Here is a 20,016-nt window from a genome sequence, read left to right as displayed (position 1 = left end):
GTACTTTCATACTTAAATGTACCTGATGTTTCTTTGAAAAGATCAGGTAACTACTTTTTTTATGTTTAACTATGTATTATAAAAGTTAGTTCATTCTGTGAGACACAGAACATTTTATTTACCTACAGTTGCTGATTTTAGCCCATTTACTAGATACTGTGCACACATTACTGTGAAACATTTAGTTTTTATTATTCTTTCAAATGAATAAAAACAAATGCTTATCTTTTAAACAGGGCTTAGGTTCAATTCATGTCAGTGAAATCTCAGGTATTCAGGTGTTAGGCGGTAATGTAAGGTACAGTATACAGCTTTGTAGGACAAAGGGCTAAAATTTTGACGGGTGGTGTTTTAAGCCAATGACTAACATACACTTTGTTTGACAGACAGAATATTTCAGTGGTCTGACATAGACATAGTACAGCGACTCAAAAACACTCCAAACACACATCCACTTGTTTTACGGTCAACGGCATGAATAAACTTACTTTATTTGCCTGAGCAATTTCAAGACTGAATTCCTTCAACAAGACAGACATACCTGATCCTTCAACAATTACACACAACCAGCGGATGGGAGGAAGACTAAAGGTTCTAGTAACCATTTCATCAAGAGGCACTCACCACTTTGGATTGTCAAAAAGTAATAAACACAAACATGATCAATTTCTTTATCCATTTTCCAACATACAGGGACACAAAGGACAAAGGACAAAGGAGACTTGTTGCAGTGCTTGTGCAGGTGTGGTAGCTAATTGGCAGGAAGAGGTAAACATGGCTGGTACTGTATGCAGCACTGAATCTGGCAGTCCAAACACCCCCCGCACACATGCTGGTGTTAAATGCATCTCAACAGTCCAACCAGGTTCCCTATAAAGATCAGAACAACTGCAGTCAAAGAGGATGAAGCTGCAGTGGACTTGTAGCTATGAGATGCGGATACTGATACACCTCTCTTCATCCATATAAACCTTCAATGATGATAAAAAAACTGTAGTATTTTGCAAAATATTTAAATCCCAAGACTCTGCCTTTGATAAACATGTAGATCTAAATAATTGCAACACAATTTACTCTCCATTTGTAAAAGACATTGTTACGCAGTATTCCTACATGCACCCCTACTCAATTCCTATTCAATTTCTTTCAAACCTACAAGGTCCACAAAGGCAGGACCTAGGGATTGATTTGTGGTGGATTCTGTGTGCGGGGGCCCGGGGCAGTTGTTTCTGCCCTCTACTCATCATCCTTGTCTTTGGCGCCGTGTTTGAGGATGCGGGTGAACTCCGCGTAGTTGAAGTTGCCCTTCTTGTCGATGGGCGCCTCGCGGAACAGCTCGTCCACTTCTTCATCTGTGAAGCGGTCGCCCATGGTGGTCAGCAGCTCTCTCAGATGGTCCTCGTGGATCACACCTACAGACGCAAATGACCTCCATGAGGTTTCCGAACGCTGACGGCGCCATGATCTGTGTATACAATGTTTTGCTTATAGTGACTCACCGGATCCCTCCTCATCGAAGCAGGCAAAGGCGTTGCGGATGACATCCTCGGGGTCCGTTCCGTTGAGCCTCTCTCCAAACATGGTGAGGAACATGGTGAAGTTGATGGGCCCTGGTGCTTCGCTCATCATCCCCTCCAGGTATTCATCAGAGGGGTTCTTACCTGAGGATGAACACACTGTTACATGTATCTGCTTTTTCTTGGGACTATGCAACACCAGTCAGTGGTTCTTTATGCAGTTACAGTCAGTATGCTTGTTCAGTTGACTCACTACAGCCTGTCATAGAAACACTATCAGTCTTATCACTGAAAATAACATTAAAGAGGTATTCCAGCGATTTAGCATTGCACAAAATTAGAAAACATGGAAGAGACCATTTTTAAAACAAATGATCAAACTTGAAACAGCAGATACTACATTTCCCACAATGCAACTCTATAGCACATCTTGTCAGATTCTCCACTAAATTTTATGTGTAGAATTGATGGATTTGCCCATTAAAAAGGAGCAGCACTTCTCTGGTTTTGATCCTCAGAATTACACTTCAAGCCATAAAAACTAAGTGTGAGAACAAAGCTGTTTACCCAGAGAGGCCAGCATGTCATGCAGATCCTCCTTGTCAATGAAACCGTCCCTGTTCTGGTCGATCATGTTGAACGCCTCTTTGAATTCCTGGATCTGAGACTGGTCGAACATGGCAAACACGTTGGAGGTGGCCCTCTGAGGGCGCTTCTTGGTGGTCTTTCCCTTGGCACGTTTGCTCGACATGGTGGCGGCTGGATCTGGGCCTGCGCACATTCAAAAGCCATGATTCATAGGTTATCAGATTGTGCTAATGCTGTAGTGCTGAGGATAGCATGGCCTGGGTATGTTCCTTGCAAACACAATGCGACATGAGAAGGGATTTCAGCATCCATTTGAAAAGAGGAGTAAATTGAATTCACATTTTGCATTACAGTGCTAAAAATTAGAGCACCGCATGTGGCTCCTTTTGTATTCTTCTTTGCCCCAAGCTGGAGAATCTTCTTCTCTCACTTCCTCTAGGGAGAGTCACATTCTCCCTAAATGCCAGGTGCAGTGACGGGTGTGAAAACGACATGTCTCCACGGTGCACACTGCAGCTGACTTCAGATCCTTCCAGAATTAGACCTGTCACTCACATTCAGGTCTACGAGGATTTTTGATGCGTGTGTGTCTGTGACTCTTGGATTGTGTTATACCCAGCGGGCAACAGCAGACAGAGGAGAGGTTGGACAGGCAGGGGGAGGGAGCAGGTAAATGCGGCTGGTGAGTCACATAGAAGCATGACATCATGCACCGATGTGAACCAACTCACAATTAGATCATTTCTCAGGTGTAACTAGACTGCTGTCCAGGTGTTTTGGGAAGTTTTGGGAAGTAAATATATATGTACTTATTTCATTTGGTCTGCATAATTAGACATCAGGGGGATATAATGTTTCCAGTGCAAACAAATGTTCTATCTTTAGTCTAACATACTGGAGAGCTGAAATGATCCCGAAGTGTTTAGATATGTTTAGACAACTCACTTCCTTTAAGATTTTAGCATTTAAAGACTACATCAACTGAAATGTACTTAGATAAATGCAGGATTTATTAAGGATAAGACATTTATTTTGGTAAATTAAAGGCTCAGTTAATTAGAAATGTGATGATCTGTAAATATCTTCTCCTCATAGCTGCTTCAGGTACTACAGACTAAAACTATTTAGAAGAATATAAATATATAGAAATATCTTTTCTTAATTCCTCATTAACTATATCTGTCAATAAGAATAAATGTTTCTGTATTTACTGTCTGTATATTTACCACTTATACTACAGTGCAAACAAAATATGCTGTATAGTATATGCAGGATATTTTGCTGTTAACAGGCTGTGACAGAATTTTTATTTGGCACCATTCTTTATAACCTGTTCATCTCTTAACACGTCACAGTAATGGCTACATAGAAGTGCACTCCAACAATTTTATAAATAGCTTGTTGCTGTCCTATATTCACCAAACCAGTGTCTCCAAGGGACTTGTCTGTCATCATATTTAACACAGAGCATTAGTCCTAAATTTCTGAGTCTCTCTCTGTTGCCTGTCTGATTCACAAAGGCCTCACAGAAAAGCTGCTGAAGGCAGAGTTAAAGCAGGTTTGCCTATCTACTTGCTCCTTTATCTCTGTGTGTTCAGTATCAAGTTTCTCTCTGGGATATCTACACAACTGAGGCAGCATTTTAATTTCTGTAGTCAATGCAAAGCAGTGTAACCAGCCTAGGCTCTGTCCAGAGTTCATAATGTTAATGAATAATCAAATTGTCAAGTGAAGCTTAAACCCAAAAATGGATCTGTATGTTTTGGTTCTCAGTATAAAGGTTACAGGAAGGGAATTCATGTACCATGAGTAAATGAGGCATTTCTGTAATTTGCTTGCAATAACACACACACACACACACACACACACACACACACACACACACACACACTTGCTTTCTCTCGCTCCTCTCTCTCAGTACAGACACATGTTGGATTAGTCTTTCCTTTAATTTCACTACTGTTTGGCTGCTTCTGTCTCTTCATGTGCCAGAAAAATGAAGAAAGCTGGAAGGTGTGTGCTGCTGGCTCTCAGCCTTTCTATTCTCCATCTCACAGTCACTGAGGAAGCTGGAAACAAAACGGCCTCAAGCTCCAATTCAAGGTTTCAGGAACAGAGGAATTCCTCAATCTGATTAGGGCTTCTCTCTCCCGCATAGACGGTTAAGCCTTCTCACAACACACCACCTTTTCATTCTGCAGACACTTGCAGAAATTTATCCCACAATTGTTAGGGTGTAAGAAGATGTGTGTGGACTTTAATGAAGTGGTTTCAGTGTAAACAGTCCAATTTGAGATGCTGGAATTCAGTTATCTCTATTACGCATTCTAGTTTGGCTCCAGTGATACAGTAGGGTATTGTCTCCTGAGAGAGGCTGATGGGAGTTTAACTCCACATCCATAGTTTAGTTTCAAGCAATCAATACGCCGGGTTTCTAACAGATTCTATGACTAGTGCAATTATTTCACTTTCACTTACATCTTTAAAGATGCAAGAAAAGTGCTACTGAATCTGGTGCTGTAGCAGCAGCTCAAATCTCCTGCTTTCTGCACAGAGTGAATCAACAATGATTCACAAATAGGCAGAGAACAACTACTTTTGATCTCAGCAACATAAGCATTTGGCTGACGTGCCTCAGCTTGGCCTGTACTGACAATGGTATTTGTTCTCTGGTCACCACAGTTCCTCTGTGTGTCCTTCTTTGGGATGACAAAGCTCCTCTGTTCCTCTGTCCAGCAAGCAGGCACACACACACACACACACACACACTCACACTCATGCACACACGCACACATTTTGGTATCACCAAACAGACTGTCATCCCTCACCCTTACTTTAGGTCATGTAGGTTGGCACTACTGAGGTGAAGACTAATACGGCCTACGGTTCAGGAATTCCAGAAACAAACAGAGTGAAGTGAGGTGGAAGTTAAGCTCTCATCGCCTATAAAAAGACATGAGAGGTGTGTATGAGTAATGATGTGTGTGTTTAAGAGAATGTGAGTGAGCCGGATCTAAATGGGTCAGCTGCATTTAGAAATTCCTCTGTTTAATGTACCATAATGATGAGATGGGAGTAAACACACAAGCATACAGAACATCTATACTGTATATACAAACATATACACGGGTTTAAGGTGCGGACGTCGTCTACAGGACTCTATTCACCTTGATCAACAGATGAAAAAGCTCCATTGTAGCTTATCTGATACCATTAATCAAAGATCCACTTCACAAGCCCTCTGTAATTCTATCCTTCCCTTCACTCAGCACTGACAGTTGAGCATTGTACCACTGAACTCAGAGACCTCACACTTTCAGCACTCTGAAAAGACATCAAACATAAGCTTGTAAAATGTATTTATGAAACCCAGTGGTAAAAACAGCTTTCTTTCTCACCTTGGCTTCAGGTAGAAGTATATGGGAGTCCTTCAAACTCCTTTCGTCTGGGTCCGACACAGCAGAGGAAGGGAAGCAGGCAGTCCCACTGAAAAGTTTGTTTAAAGAATCAGTATCCCGGTGGGTACCTCCCCTTTCTGCCCCGGCCAATGGAGAGGCCAGCAAGCCCCATACAAAGACATCCCAGGCCAGGCCATTTCTCCATACAAGGCAAAAGAATGCACAGGCTGCAGCTTGCTACTGCCACAGACGCTGCTCGGGATGTTTGGGGAAAAGGCAGAAATGACAGGAACTACGATAAGGCTGCCTTATTTAGAGAAAAGGGCCAAAACATTTCGAGGAGGCTCTGTATGGTGGAGTGTGCAAACATGGGGGAGAGAGTTGTGAGCAGATGCAGAGCAGTTATGAGAGGCAGTGTTTCTGTTGTAAGACTATGGGCTTCCTTAAATAGGCAGTCTGTCTGACCATCACTGAGGCCTGGGTGTGGAGGGAACACCTTAAATTATATCATGGAACCAACATCTGTTTTGTGGTTGCTCACACTTTTTCTACTGGGGATACCTACGAGCCATAAAAAAGTGTTTGCTGTTTTGGCAGCTTACTCTGACAAAGCTGTTTTTCACTTTGAGGAAAATAGCCAGTTTTTCTGCCAAGACATTAGCAAGTTATTCAATACATGCTGTTTTAGCGAAATATATGAACTTCCTTAACTGGGCAGTGTGTAATGTATGTTGAAGTTGAAGGTGTGTGTGTTTTTTGGGTTGGATAATAATAATAATAATACTTTTTTTTTTTTTTTGGCAACCCTATCCCTGTTTGCACTTGTCCATTATAAGGGTATAAGACATTGAATATGCAAAATGACCATTTTGTGTTTTCAGTGCTGCTGTAATGATAATGATGAAGTTCTCTGATAAAAGTTACCAGTGCATATTTATGACTTGATTTACAGATTACATTTCTTATAGATCTGCATGTTTATGTCTTGATCTGTTATTCTTTATATTGAGTGAGTATTCTATAAATATCTGAAAAAATATATTTATTCTATCTTTAAAACTGTGCATTGTCTGTTTTTATGTATTTGAGGAATGCAGCATATTCATATTTTTAGTAAGTATTCAGAATAATAAAAGGAGATTCTTTCTTCAATTGGGATTAAATTATGAAAAAGAAAATAGATACAAAGCATGAATGGAAGCATTCAAGCACCAAAAGGAGGCGTCTCTGTTTAATGTGTCTCTGTGCAGGTGCAGTGATGCCCTCCACTGGGCCTAACTAGTTATCATATCTGAAACACTGAAAACCCTGAAATGAATGATGATAAAGACAAAAATAATGTGGGAGGGCTATGACATTGTTCAGTCAGACTGTATACACATGGACCTTTGAGGCACATATATGGTCATGCAGTTCATCATATGCTCAAACAGAAAAATGTCTCACGGTGGCTAATAGCCTTGCCAATGACCATGACCAAATATTTCACCCTCTTTAGAATATAATTTAATTTAACTGTAGCAGGATAGCGAGATATTAATGCCTGTGTTATTTCATCTCTGTAACAATATATCAAATCAGCTTATCTGGATGTCATTAACATTGTCTCATTGCATTTAAATTCTTGTGGGTTTTGTGTTGTGTTTTGCTGTTTGTATAAGACACTTGGGTTTAAACATTACATATCCGTGCCGAGGTTTTGATTGGTTTTAGCTTTAGTTTAACTAAGAGGCTCTTTTCTGAGAGACAGTGCCAATCAACAGCCCAAATCTACATGTGCCAGTACATTACAATAAGCTAATAATCTTGTACAATATATTATTATGTGTTTATTTCTTATTTTATATAAAGTAACAAAGAAATTAAAGAATTTAAGCATCTTTTTACGTTTTGTTTACAAATTAAAGCTAGAGGCGGGTCAATTGTTCTTTGTCAGTTTTCGTTGGCTATTGGAGTGATTGACGTGTGTTCTGCGCAGGCGCAGTATACTAGGAAGCGTCCGGGAAGGTTGTTTCCTTAGTCTGAAAAGCTGTCCGAAAGGTAAGCTGCTTTCTTCACCTCCTCACCACCAACATGGGAAAATAAAGTGTCTGAAACATATTCAGCAGTCATGAACTTGTTAAGTAGTCAGAGTTAGCAGGGTTGTGTAAATGTATAAGATTATTTTCACTTGCTGTAACTCCAAGCGTCGTTTTTTTTAGACAAGTCGTAAAGATGTTTCCAGGTTGAGTTCCCTGTCAAACAAAGCAGATTCTTAATGAAGCTCTGAACAGTGAAGGTGGCTCTCTTGCGTAAAAAGGGATATCTCACTAGCTTTTAGAGGTTTTGGTGGCACTACAGCAAACTGCTTGTTTAAGTTAAAAGCACTAGTTTCAGTGACTAACACTGCAAACAATGAACAGTTGGCGTAACAGCAGGTGCGGAAGTTATTAGAGTTTGTACTGTCTAGTGTTTACATGTGTTAATACGTATCGACACGTAGGTAGTTTCCTCTGAGTAAAACTGAGTGTCTGTTCGCTCCGTTTTTGAAAATACCCCGTGTCTCTCATTCAAGTCTCTACAAAACCCTGACTAAATTAGTCCTGCACCCTGGGGGGGCGAGTTTCTCAGTACTGTCTGAGTCAGTGATGGTGACAGATATTACGTAATCACCAAATCTTAAGTGAGAGACTTTCCCCCCCAACAGTGTTGAGTAGGAGATGACAGATACACAGAACAGATTACATTAGAGTGAGGTAACCTCTGCGTCTGTGTCACTCTGGAGGCAAAGGTCAGTAGACAACCTCCTCCACACACCGGGCTGGCTCTGAACACTGAGACACTGGTGTTCACAGTGCACATGTGGCTTAGTGTGTCAACTTCTGATGAAATTACATTGATTGGTTTATAAGTAACACATTTTATTCACTGTTCAGCACCTCATTAAAGATGTTATATCATTTTAAACTGAATATTCTTCTGAAGATTTCACGCTGGGCTTTCAGAGCTTGTGATGGCAATTTTAATGTATTGTTTGACACTTAATTGGTTTATCAATCACAAAAAACTAATCTACAGATTGATACATGATGAAAATAATTGTCAGTTGCAGCCCCGGTGTAGACGACATCAGTTTGAATTCTACAGTGAGGAGAAATGAACTTAAGCCTGTGAAACTTTATTATTTAATTATTTACACTGTTGGGATAAGTATAGGAATGTGTTTAATACGTTCACAGTTTCCACTCTGTCCACCCTTTACTGCCCTACATTTTCCATACCATTGTTCACTCTGAGCTTCTATTCTTCCTGCTTTCTAAATACAGCTGACCTGGCAGTTTCAGTGAAGCGTCGCTCTGAATCATATACAATTAGAAAGCGGTAATATACATCTAAAAGCGTTTAGCTACATATATACTTTACATTTGCACTGTTGGATCAGTTACATAATAGACCAGACTGAACATTTTTTTTCTTCTTTTTTTAACTACGTAGCAAGGCAGAATAGCGACACCAACTCTAATGACTTCTCTCTTTGTGAGACATTGTTTTTCCACTTAGGCCTACCTTTCTGTCGTGTCCTCTTCCATAGGTAGCACAGGCAGTGATATCCATCAAAATCTGCAAGTCACTATTTTTAAGTTAGCTAGGCCTATGAAGGATTTTTCAGTGGGGACAGAGCATTACTGCTGGAGTGTCCCCTCATCTTTGATGGCCCAGAGAGCTGTGGTCAAGCCCAGAAAGAGTGTGGTGGATCAGTTTGTGTGTGTGTGTGTGTGTTTTCATGCCGAACGCGTTTGAATAGCCTGTCCAAGCCTTTCAGAAACTGCTGGTCTGGCTGTCATGTGCAGTGCAAGTGGGGAAGTATGAATTCAGTGTGACAGGAGGGAGTGCATGTATAGTGTGAGATAGAGGAAGCATTAGTGTGTGACTGAATATACTAGGACTCTCTCATAGATTGCTATATTTCGCATCCTAGCTCGGAGCAGAGAGGACTAGAGCGCTGTCATCTCTGATAACCACTGATCTGATGTAGCTTAGCAGCTAGGATAATCGACTCTACAAACTTTTGTAGCTACATCTCAATTTCTTGGCCAAAGCTAACAAAATATAGCTCTACAGCCATGGACAGATGTGGGGGTGGGGTTAAGTAGCTTGAGCCTTGAGGGGCAGCCAAGCATTATGGTGAAGGGGGCTGACAGGTTCCTGAGGTGGAAATGGAGGTAAAGTTTCTTGAGACTCTTCCTGAGTTCCTGTGGTGGGAAAAGCCTTTCTAGTGGTGGCGTATGGCAGAGGGGAGGTCAAGGGAACACAGCCTGGTTGGGAAGGGGCACCTGCATCCTTCTCTGTGGGTAAGACATGACATTGGTAATGAGGACACATGTTGCTTTAGACAGGTTTCATTCATTGTATAGGTGTGTGTTACATGATACATCACTGTTAGGTGTATTATCAGCTTTTTAAGCATGAAACCACCAAAATGACAGTGGAAGTTACCTCCTCTGGCCTCAAGTTTATGCCTTTTGTTTGTTGCAGTATCAAAATATTCACTTCAGAGATTCATTTTCTAATTTAAAAATAGTATGGCAAGGTAGTAGGCTATGATAGTATTTCTTTAAAGAGGCGCTGTCTAGGGGATCGTAAGGCCACCTGAGGTAACGCACTTGTTTCTGAAGGACGGTCTGGCCATGTTAATGCAGGTTCAAACTCAGACACGTAATGTTTTCTTGTAGCCTTTGGCAAAGTTTCTTGACTTCTTGACTCGCTGAAGCCACTTGTTGCGTAACTTCAGTGGTTCTTGTTGTCTGAGACAAACCTCTGGATAAGTTTCTTCATTAGATCTCACCTTCCTCCCAGCCGGTGACCTTTAGCCCATTATTCATGATTGAGGTCAGATTCCAAAGGTCAATATTGTTTAGTCAAAACATCAGAAGTAACCCAGTTTGCAGTCATTCAGGAGCTGCCCTTCTGTGGAGAGCTAACCCAAGTAGGAAAGTTTGAAGTTCCTTTGCCTAAAAATCTTGTGATATGTGAATCTTATAAAACAGGAACTCTGGTTTGTAAATGTGCTATGTTAAGCATTTTAATGTATACTCAATTTAGTACATGCTTGGTATGATTTCTTGAATATCATTTAGTTTTGTTAATTGTATGACCCCTGTAATGAGAAGTTATAAATCTTCAATTGTGGCTTTTATATCATTATAAATGGATGACATTATTATTGAGTGTTCCTGACATTGTGAAAAGATGAAGAATGAAGGGTCAAACAACAGTTCACTGAACGCAGACACTTTCTGTGTCACGTTACTGGGCTTTACCATTCCCGCTTCTTGTTTTTTGTTTTCAGTCCCAAACCATGAATATTGTGGGCCAGTTAGCGGAGACTGTGTTTGTGACAGTGAAGGAGCTGTACCGTGGCCTTAACCCCGCCACTCTCACCGGAGGGATCGATGTCATTGTGGTTCGACAGCCTGATGGGTCTTTCCAGTGTTCCCCCTTTCACGTCCGTTTTGGCAAGCTCGGTGTGCTGCGCTCCAAGGAGAAAATTGTGAGTCTTTTCTCTGTCTTTTGATTTTATTTTTAACTCCTTCTGTTGCTTCATGTCCTGTTTGCTTTTAGACACATACGTTCATCGCTATGTTTTTAGGTGGACATTGAGATAAATGGCGAATCAGTTGACCTGCACATGAAGCTGGGGGACAATGGAGAAGCTTTTTTTGTGGAAGAAAATGGAAATATGGAGGTAAGATGGCCAGCATAAATGGCCATTAGTTACATCTTTGACATTTCATTTGTAACTTCAAATTATTTATATACATTTTTCTTTTTATCCCCGTCAGTCCGAGGTCCCAGCCCATCTGTGCACCTCCCCTATTCCTCTTGAGGTCCCTGAGGAGATAGAGGAGACTCTTGAAGGATCCTCTGTCACTGGCTCCCGCAGGAAGAAGCGCCGTCGCAAACGCATACGCTCTGATACTCACCTGAGAGACGACAACTCTTCGTCAGATGAGAGAGAAAGGGAGAAGGAGGGGGAGAGAGGAGAAAGTGGTCAGGTTGGACAGCAGAGTCCTGCTCAAGAGGAGATCCTCTCACCATTACATCTCAGGTCAGTTATTTATTTATTTATTTTTTGGGTGTACTGAATTATACTCTTATTCTTCTGCAAACAGGAAAGAGCTTCTTGTTTTTCTGATTTTGGAAACACCTTGTAAGAAAATGGTTAGTGAGATGGATTTTATCTCAATAACTCCAAAGATGCTTTTGGAAAGATAGCCCTGCTTCGTCCACGTATTCAAGGACTCTCACTTAACTAGGTGGTAAATCTTATCATATGTCCTCTGTCTCATTTTCTTAACATCTACTTTTCTATCAGCAACCACTGACACTTTTAGCCTAAAGTCACCAATTAACACCAGACCTCTTTCCATCATCTGTCATCATCTTGTCCTGTATTCTATCTCATGACTCAACCTTTGCACATCTTGTTAGTAAAGAAATTCTGCTTGTAATTGGTGGCGCTAATTTGTGATCATTTTATTCTGCTGTGTTGTCTTTTTCCCTACTGCCTTGAGTTATTCTACAAATGCACATAGCGATGATGTGTTTAAAGCAGCACACTTATAATAGGTTTTATTTTTGCTAACATTGTTACATTTTAGTAAAGATGTCTGCCTGTGAAGGACAGCCCCTGCCAGAACAAAACATTCAGCACAAAGCAGCTTAAAACTGCATAGAGCTACATACTGTGATGTAGCTCAAGGTTAACACAGTAGTTTAAAAAGATCTTCTTGTTTGTGTAAAAGTAAATCGGTGTACTACTCGCTGTCTGAGGAGCCAAACGAGGAGTTGGGGGCCACACAGACCAGAGATGCTCACCCTCACTCAGATGGAGAGCAGTCACCCTCAGAAAGGTGAGGAAGGTTCATCTTAAAAACAATAAATGAATTCATGTATTTATTTGTTTGTACTGAGCCGTTACACTTGCAAGCAGTTGGAAATCAGTGTGTTTACAGTGACCAACTTATACTGTCCTTACATTAATTGATAGTTTTCTGTATATGTCTCTCCTTCCCAGCAGCGTCTTTTACAGTCGGCCATCCTCTCCTAAGAGCGACTCTGAGCTGCTGGTTAAACCCCAAGAGTCCTCTGGGCCTCAGATGCAGTGGAACTGGGGAGGTTTTCCGATGGTATGGACAGAAACACACACACACACACACACACACACACACACACTCAGGGCTGTAGATGTGCCTTTACAGCCTGCCTCTGCTGAGATTACTGCTGTAGATTTGACATTGTCATGCTGACACACTCCCTCAAATTACTCTCTCTGCCCTCCCCCTCACAGCTGTGTCAATCAGAGAGGACACCAGTGGAGTTACAGCACATCTCCCCTTCTGGCAGTTCTCATTTCCGCACCATTGAGAGACAGGACTCCTTTGATATGGGCTTGGAGCCTGTGATCAGCTGTGGCAGAGTGGGCAGTGTAACAGTGGTCAGACCACAACCCAGGACTCACTCCCTAGACCTAAGTAGCCACAGCATCCAAACCACCCCTTTATCCAATGAGAAAAACTCTCACATTGCCTCTTCTACCCCCAGTGACCTCTTCAAGTCTTGTGCATCATCAGTGAAAACTGATGTGGACTCAAGACAAACACTTGAGTCCACATTAAGGGAAGAGGAGAACAGAGAGTCATCCTCTCATTCTGCTAGTCTAATTAATGGCACTGATTCCCTCGATAGCAAAGAAAGCACAGTCAGTGTTGAGCGTGTTCTTACTGTGACTGAAACAGTTAGTACAATCACTGTGGTCAGTGTGAACAAACAGAAAGAACGAAAAGATGGTGAGGATGGCGCAAGTCCAGGTAGTACAGAATCATCAAATCTACAACAGCAGGGGGCTTCATCTGAGCAAAGTGAGCAGGGTTTGACCAGTAGTGCCCCTGTCAGTGAGGGGGACAGCGGGATAGATCCCTGTGCTGAGGGAGGGGAAGAGGACAGTGGGCCTGGAGTAATGGACGGATCAAACAAAGGCTCACTGACCAACAGGACTGCACCAAAAGCTGAAGTGGGAGATGCCGGGGCCGGCTGGACAGCTGCAGAGGGGTTAGCCAATTCTTCTGAAGCATCTACCAAAGTGGAACAACAGGGCAAGAAGAAAGGTGGTCGCTTTTTCAATAAAGAAAAAATTCCAGCCTCATTTTACACTAAAAGATATATAAATGGTTTAAGTCACTGTTCACGAATTGCTTTTATGTGTTGTAGGTAAACGCAATCACCATCTAGGACCAACAGATATTTACTTGGATGATCTGACCTCGCTGGACCCGGAAGTGGCTGCACTCTACTTCCCCAAGAGGTCAGAAAATACATATGGATATTCTTCCCAAAATGCACTATAAGGGGCTAAATTTTAATGACTTTGAAACCATATTGTGAAAAAGACAAACTAAAATGTGTGTGTTTTTGAAAACTGAAAACAAATCAATTGAAAGGCACATATTTAGTTATGTCGGCGATTGTGATTGATTTCAGTTGGAACAGCCCAGTAACCCAGTACTTGTTTCTGTGGTTTCTATGAAATATTTCTTTGTGACAGAGAATATTTGAAGTGAAATGACTTTGTGTGTCTGGCGTCCCCGCAGTGAGACAGAGGGAACTTCCCAGCAGGGGGCAGAGCAGGGCTCATGCTCAGGGAGTCAGTCACCTCAGTCAGTGGGCAGCGGGGCCATGGACAGTGGCACAGAGTACCTGTCAGATTCCACCTCCTATAGCATGGACGTCAGCATGTCCCTCTGTGGACAAGAGGGCGACACCAGTCAAATCACCAAAGGTAAATGGGTTTTCTGTCTTTGCAACATGTGCTGGTACATGAGGGACTGGGCAAAGTTTTCTAGTGGAGTTAAATCGGTCACCATGTTGCTTTTGCTCTTACTCCAGAAAAGTTTATGGAGCACATTGTGACATACCAGGATTTTGCCAACAATCCAGGGATCATTGAGGATCCAAGTCTTGTCATCTGCATCAATTCCAAGTAAGATAATAATAATAATAATCGTGTATCAAAAAAATACCGTTTACAACAGTATCTCATGAAGTGGATCAAGTCATTGAGTTTATGTCCATGGCTGTCTTTCATCTTTCCCAGCTATTATAACTGGGCAGTGGCTGCTCCAATGGTCTTGTCAATGACAACTTTCCAGAAAAACCTTCCCAAGGTATTTCATTGTTTCTAAACCAAACCACAATAATGTTAACTAATTAAGCGTTATTAGAGTTCTTTATTGATTTACAAGTTAACACCATAGGTCAGACAACACCTTAGTTAGGCTGTGACTATGATGACAAGATTATTGTAATTATTACCTTCTTTTTTTGTTTGTAGAGTACGATAGAGCGACTGGTGAAGGACAAGATGCCCAAAAAGTCTGGACGCTGGTGGTTCTCATGGAGGAGAAGAGACATGGACAGTAACCAGGTAGATACGTAGAAAATGGTTATTTGTTGAGTTATGATAGTACACCTGCACAAATGATTACACACAACAATCCAATGTTTGAGTTTAACAGGGTTTTTAAGGAGTGGCCTTGTCAGCTAGGGCTGGTTTTGAGAGGAATGAGGCTGGTAGAGATGGAAGGGATTAAGGGATTAGCCCAGAACCAACTGGTCTATGTATGGTCTTAAAATGTTGATGATAATGAAATGTCTTGTTTTTTTTAGCAAAAACACTCAAAGGAGGAGCAGGAGGAGCCACTGGTCAGTGTTCCATCCACAGTAAAGTAAGTCACCTCACTGAAAATGATCGAACACAAGTTAATAAACCTTATAAAACCTTGTATGCTCTGTTTCAGTTGGACCAGTTTCAGCTGGTCCTGCTGATCCACAGCTGTTCCTCTGCTTTCTAATGTTTGAGTAGAGAGGTACATTTAGTCTGATTGCTAGAAAGACTAGGACTGCCTGTACATTTTTATTTGGTTGCTACAGTATAATACCCATAAATGAGCACTTCTGCAGTAAGGGAAAAAAACACAAAGCAGCCCTAATACACCAACCACAGTTATTGCACTCTCTGCTCATGGCTTGTTTTTGTAACAATGTAGTTACATGTTTGAGGAGGTGCATATTATTTTTCGAGGGATTGTCTATATACTACAGAGCCACCTCATATAGACACCACGGCTCGAAACTAATAAACTAGGGAAAAATTATTCTTATTATATTTTTTAAATCGAAAAAGACAATTATTTTTCTGTATTAATATAATCATCAGCATTGTGTAGTTTACCTTTGCACCTGCAGGGTACGCCAAAGCTTTATCTATACCACATTACGCAATAAATACTGTATTCTCCGAAACGAATGTCATAACACATGCAGTTGTCTACTTAATTGTAGTAATGATAAACTATGAGTAGCTATGTCAACATGTGACAAAATTAAAGCTTGGCTGATAAATGATGCACATAGGCATATGGAGTATTTTTATTTTCATGCACAAATCACTAAATAATTATATTTGTCAGTGTTTCTGAGTTATTAATAATTAACAATTCAAAAAAGATACATAATTCAGTCTGAATTACGTGTGTTGTTTTATCAGAGCCACACTGGATGACATCGACAGTGATGAGGCAGCGGGGCTCGGCCGAAAAGCCATCCTCCCTTCCAGCCAATCAACAGAAACCCTCAGCGCCACTCAGTGTATCAGCCAGATGTACCGCAAATCACTACGCCTGACCTCAAAACAGATAGTAAAAGATGCATTCACTAACACATTAATACATCCACACAAAATAACTTTTCTTTTGCCATCAAATATATTTAGAGGTTTACAAAGCAGTGAACTCTCCTCTATCCTACACCCAGGAGCACTTAAACCTCCGCGACGGAGCCAACAAGGTGGTGTTCAGTGTGACCACACAATACCAAGGCACCTGTCGCTGTGAGGCTGCCATCTACCTGTGGAATTGGGATGACCGAGTCATCATTTCAGACATAGACGGCACCATCACTAAGTAAAAACAACCATGTCTCCTTGCAAGCTATTGTGTGTAGATGATCCAAAACATAGCAATTCATACAGTCCTGGCTTAGTACAAATGATATGCTGTGAAACATAGTGTGAATGCACATCGTCACAGTGTTAAACAGTGGTATACTTTCTGTTTCTTGCAGGTCTGATGCTCTGGGGCATATTCTACCTCAGTTAGGAAAAGACTGGACACATAATGGCATCGCCAGACTCTACCACAAAATACACCAGTATGTGAAATTACGTTCCTGATAATATTGTCAGAGCAAAAAACCTCCATTGTCTTTAACAGGTTTTCTATTCTATTCTTCCTTTTTACCATTTCATTTTACAGAAAAACTGCTAAAAGAGATCTGATGTCAGCTCTCCTGCTGCTGATTTCACACTGATGTCATTCTAGTTGCAGCTGACTGTCTAATCTGCATTGCCACATGTTTCCCTGTTTGCGCTTTTAAAACGGGTCCAGCTGTTTAGCTAATTGAAAAAAGATTGAATTCCATTTGAAGTGCTAATCTTTTGTCACACAAATCTGGAGAAACAGGATACTCTGCCTATGAGTTGTGAACAAGTTGAGCTTAATGCTGTGGGTCATCTCAAATACAGGAAAACTGGAAAACACATTTATCTTATTACATTTTGTTGAACTAAAATGAAAATGTTGTCCCTTTCCTTGCAGAAATGGCTACAAGTTCCTGTATTGTTCAGCACGGGCTATAGGTATGGCTGCCATCACTAAGGACTACCTGCAATGGGTCAATGACAGAGGCACTGTCCTTCCTAAGGGCCCTGTATTGCTGGCTCCCAGCAGCCTCTTTTCAGCACTACACAGGTAACAAACACCTGCTACTAATCTGCTTTACAGCCAGTGTCCAAATAAGGTGTTATAGAGTGTTCTGTTACACAGTAATTAACAGGATGTAGGGTTTTACCGCTGTTGCTTCCTCATCAAATATCTCATTTAATGAACCTTACACTAAAAATCAATGTACAGAATAGTCAATACTGCTCAACAGTGGACAATCTTCTACGTTGGTGTAGGTAATACTCAGCTAGTAGAATGTATTAAACGTGTGCAAGGACGCAACTGGAACGGATAACCCTTTTGGCTTTTAACTGTCCATCCTAACCTGTGCAGAGAGGTGATTGAGAAGAAGCCGGAGGTGTTTAAAATTGCCTGTCTTGGTGACATCAGGGACCTGTTCAACCCGAAGCGACAGCCTTTCTACGCAGCCTTTGGGAACAGGACCAATGTAAGCAATGCTGGCAATAGCCTACAGCAACAAGTATATTTTCAGTCATGGTTTTCCTGGTAACAAGTTGTGTAGTTTGGTGTTTGGCAACTTTAGCCTCTAGAAGAAAAAGGGTTTATATAAAATCACAAGAGATCATGCATTTTAGGGAAAAGTTTAATCGTACACATCCTGGCATATATGCCAGCAGGAAGAAATGAAGTGAGATAAATGTTAAAGTAAAGTCTGGGGTTTTGCTTATTGATATAAAGTAAACACTGGCTAACAATTTATGATTACAGATTAGTGCTGTAATAGCCAAACAGTCTCTTTAGTGTACATAGATAGAGGTGACGGTCCTCTCTGTAACTGCATTATGTTGGTGCCCTCGCCTTTTCAGGATGCTTATGCCTATAAGCAGGTTGGAGTGCCTGACACCAGGATATTTACTGTCAATCCAAAAGGAGAGCTCATCCAGGAGAGGACTAAAGGCAACAAGTCTTCGTAAGTGTTCAACAGAACATGGAGATGGATATTACAGGGAATACATGCACGTTTCCACCTTTTAGTTCAGATCATTCTAAGTCAGTTTTGTACAGTTACATTTGTGTGTGTGTGTGTGTGTGTGTGTGTGTGTGTGTTTTGCAGGTACAACCACCTGAGTGAATTGGTGGAACATTTCTTCCCAGTGCTCTGTGCTGAGGGCAGTGCGTCCTCTGCTTTTGACTGTCCTGACTACAGCAGTTTCTCCTACTGGAAGGAGCCTCTGCCTGAACTGGACCTGGATGCACTACTGTAGACACACTCCCACATCTACTAAAACGCACATACACACAAACTGTAAGGCAGGGACATAAGCTCATATTCTTCCTCTTTCTCTCATTTCCCACTAAGGCATTTCAAATGATTTTTTGCCAGCATGCCTGATCACTGCCTTTGATAAACCTGCCAACTGTTGAGCCTGTGTTATGAGCCACTGGATAAACTGGAACATAAAGAGGCACCTGTCCCTTTTTACACTGCACTCAAAGACAGAGCCAAATTAAGTCATAATATGCATGCATGAGTCTGCATTTCAAAGTAAGTGCATAAATCATTATGCATTAATCTCAGTGCCCTTACACTGACTACAGCCTACAGATTACAGTGAACAAATGGACAAATATGCCTTCAGACTGTTTCAGTTTTTATTATTGTGTGCCCCAGTGTCATAGTCATTCCAGAATATGAATTTCAGCAGTGTATTGGCGTGATAACCCGAACACTGTTACTGTTCAGCTCTAAGAATGGACCAAAGTATATCTGTACAGAAATAGGGAATTGAGCTTTATTAGAAATCATTAAGTAATGGCTAAATTCCTGCAAATGCCAAAACTGTGTAACTACAATTGCCTGCTTTCTGTGACTAACCTGGAAATTTTGAGTGCACTGCGTCTACCTAATTACCATGATGTGACCAACTGAAACATACCCCGGCACATGCAGCTGCAAGACAAACCTATTATCCTTTATTTGTTGCAGATTATTTAGATTGTATGTCTGTGTGTTTTTGACAGTAGAGAATGTCTTTGGATTTGAGTTTTACCCTAAATAAGTACAAGATAGCTGGAGTTTATCCAGATCAATGTTGAGCATTAAGTGTTTTCAAATGACTTTAGCCTGAGGAGAGAAAACCCCTTGGAGCTCTGGATGGTACGCAAGAACTTATGTGTTATAGAATATGAGAGAGCTGGTTGTAAAGTGAAAGAGAGTTATTTTGTTTAAATACACGAGGCCTGCAAAATCAAGTGGATCTGAGCATAGGATTATCATTGTGAAATGTCATAAAGCACATTTCACATGTCTTCCTTTGAGGTACTTCAGTTTAGAAATGTTTGTACACTACATGGATGGGATGATGGATCAGACTGACACTAACATTTACTCCAGATGTGTAAACAGTTGGAGATTTTGCCTGAGCTGTGCCTTTATACCGCAATGACACTGTTATATTTATTATTTTATCATACAACTGTATGGAGAAGCATTTACTTTTGAAACTAAATGTATAGAAATATAAATGAAATTAAAACGCAACAATGCCTGTTTTCTTTCTCCTCTAGTTTTAATGTGAAATGAGTGATTACTCCTTTAATATTTAGTCATTTAGTTCATTTCCAATTGCTTACATCATTATGTTTATTGTAAAGGGGGGAAAAAAATGAAATTTTAAATTTAAGCAAAACGTCATTGGTAACATACAAGTTCTGAGGGCATGACATTTATTA

At 41.0% G+C, this 20,016-nt stretch overlaps 2 protein-coding genes across 5 annotated transcripts; one reads left to right on the top strand and one right to left on the bottom strand.

Annotated features, from left to right (window-relative positions):
* Positions 1 to 167: 167 nt before the first annotated feature.
* On the bottom strand, positions 168 to 9,253 carry myl9b (myosin, light chain 9b, regulatory). Its single transcript, XM_071494100.1, has 5 exons — positions 9,050 to 9,253; positions 5,504 to 5,591; positions 2,085 to 2,288; positions 1,500 to 1,661; positions 168 to 1,412 (listed from the first exon to the last, which is right to left on the bottom strand). The coding sequence occupies exons 3-5, from the start codon at positions 2,266 to 2,268 to the stop codon at positions 1,237 to 1,239; spliced, it is 522 nt and encodes a 173-aa protein (XP_071350201.1). The 5' UTR covers positions 2,269 to 2,288; positions 5,504 to 5,591; positions 9,050 to 9,253; the 3' UTR covers positions 168 to 1,236.
* On the top strand, positions 7,486 to 19,836 carry LOC139630534 (phosphatidate phosphatase LPIN2). Of its 4 annotated transcripts, none has more exons than XM_071494088.1 (20): positions 7,486 to 7,543; positions 10,833 to 11,033; positions 11,133 to 11,228; positions 11,326 to 11,591; positions 12,289 to 12,396; positions 12,564 to 12,672; positions 12,834 to 13,650; positions 13,754 to 13,847; positions 14,134 to 14,321; positions 14,429 to 14,522; positions 14,637 to 14,706; positions 14,874 to 14,966; positions 15,209 to 15,267; positions 16,089 to 16,239; positions 16,355 to 16,503; positions 16,664 to 16,750; positions 17,197 to 17,349; positions 17,656 to 17,770; positions 18,150 to 18,253; positions 18,398 to 19,836. In XM_071494088.1, exons 2-20 carry the CDS (start codon positions 10,842 to 10,844, stop codon positions 18,546 to 18,548), a joined length of 3,096 nt encoding a protein of 1,031 aa, XP_071350189.1. In that variant the 5' UTR covers positions 7,486 to 7,543; positions 10,833 to 10,841; the 3' UTR covers positions 18,549 to 19,836. The 4 variants fall into 4 exon arrangements, with proteins under 4 accessions (XP_071350189.1, XP_071350188.1, XP_071350187.1 ...); XM_071494087.1 differs by having other exon boundaries at positions 12,561 to 12,672; XM_071494086.1 differs by lacking the exon at positions 7,486 to 7,543 and adding an exon at positions 9,392 to 9,834.
* Positions 19,837 to 20,016: the final 180 nt, after the last annotated feature.

This window comes from Trachinotus anak, unplaced genomic scaffold (assembly GCF_046630095.1).
Source record: "Trachinotus anak isolate AG129_WGS33_773 ecotype Australia unplaced genomic scaffold, CSIRO_AGI_Tana_v1 ptg000013l, whole genome shotgun sequence".
Classification (NCBI taxonomy): Eukaryota; Metazoa; Chordata; class Actinopteri; order Carangiformes; family Carangidae; genus Trachinotus; species Trachinotus anak.
This window is presented reverse-complemented; position numbering and strand designations above follow the sequence as displayed.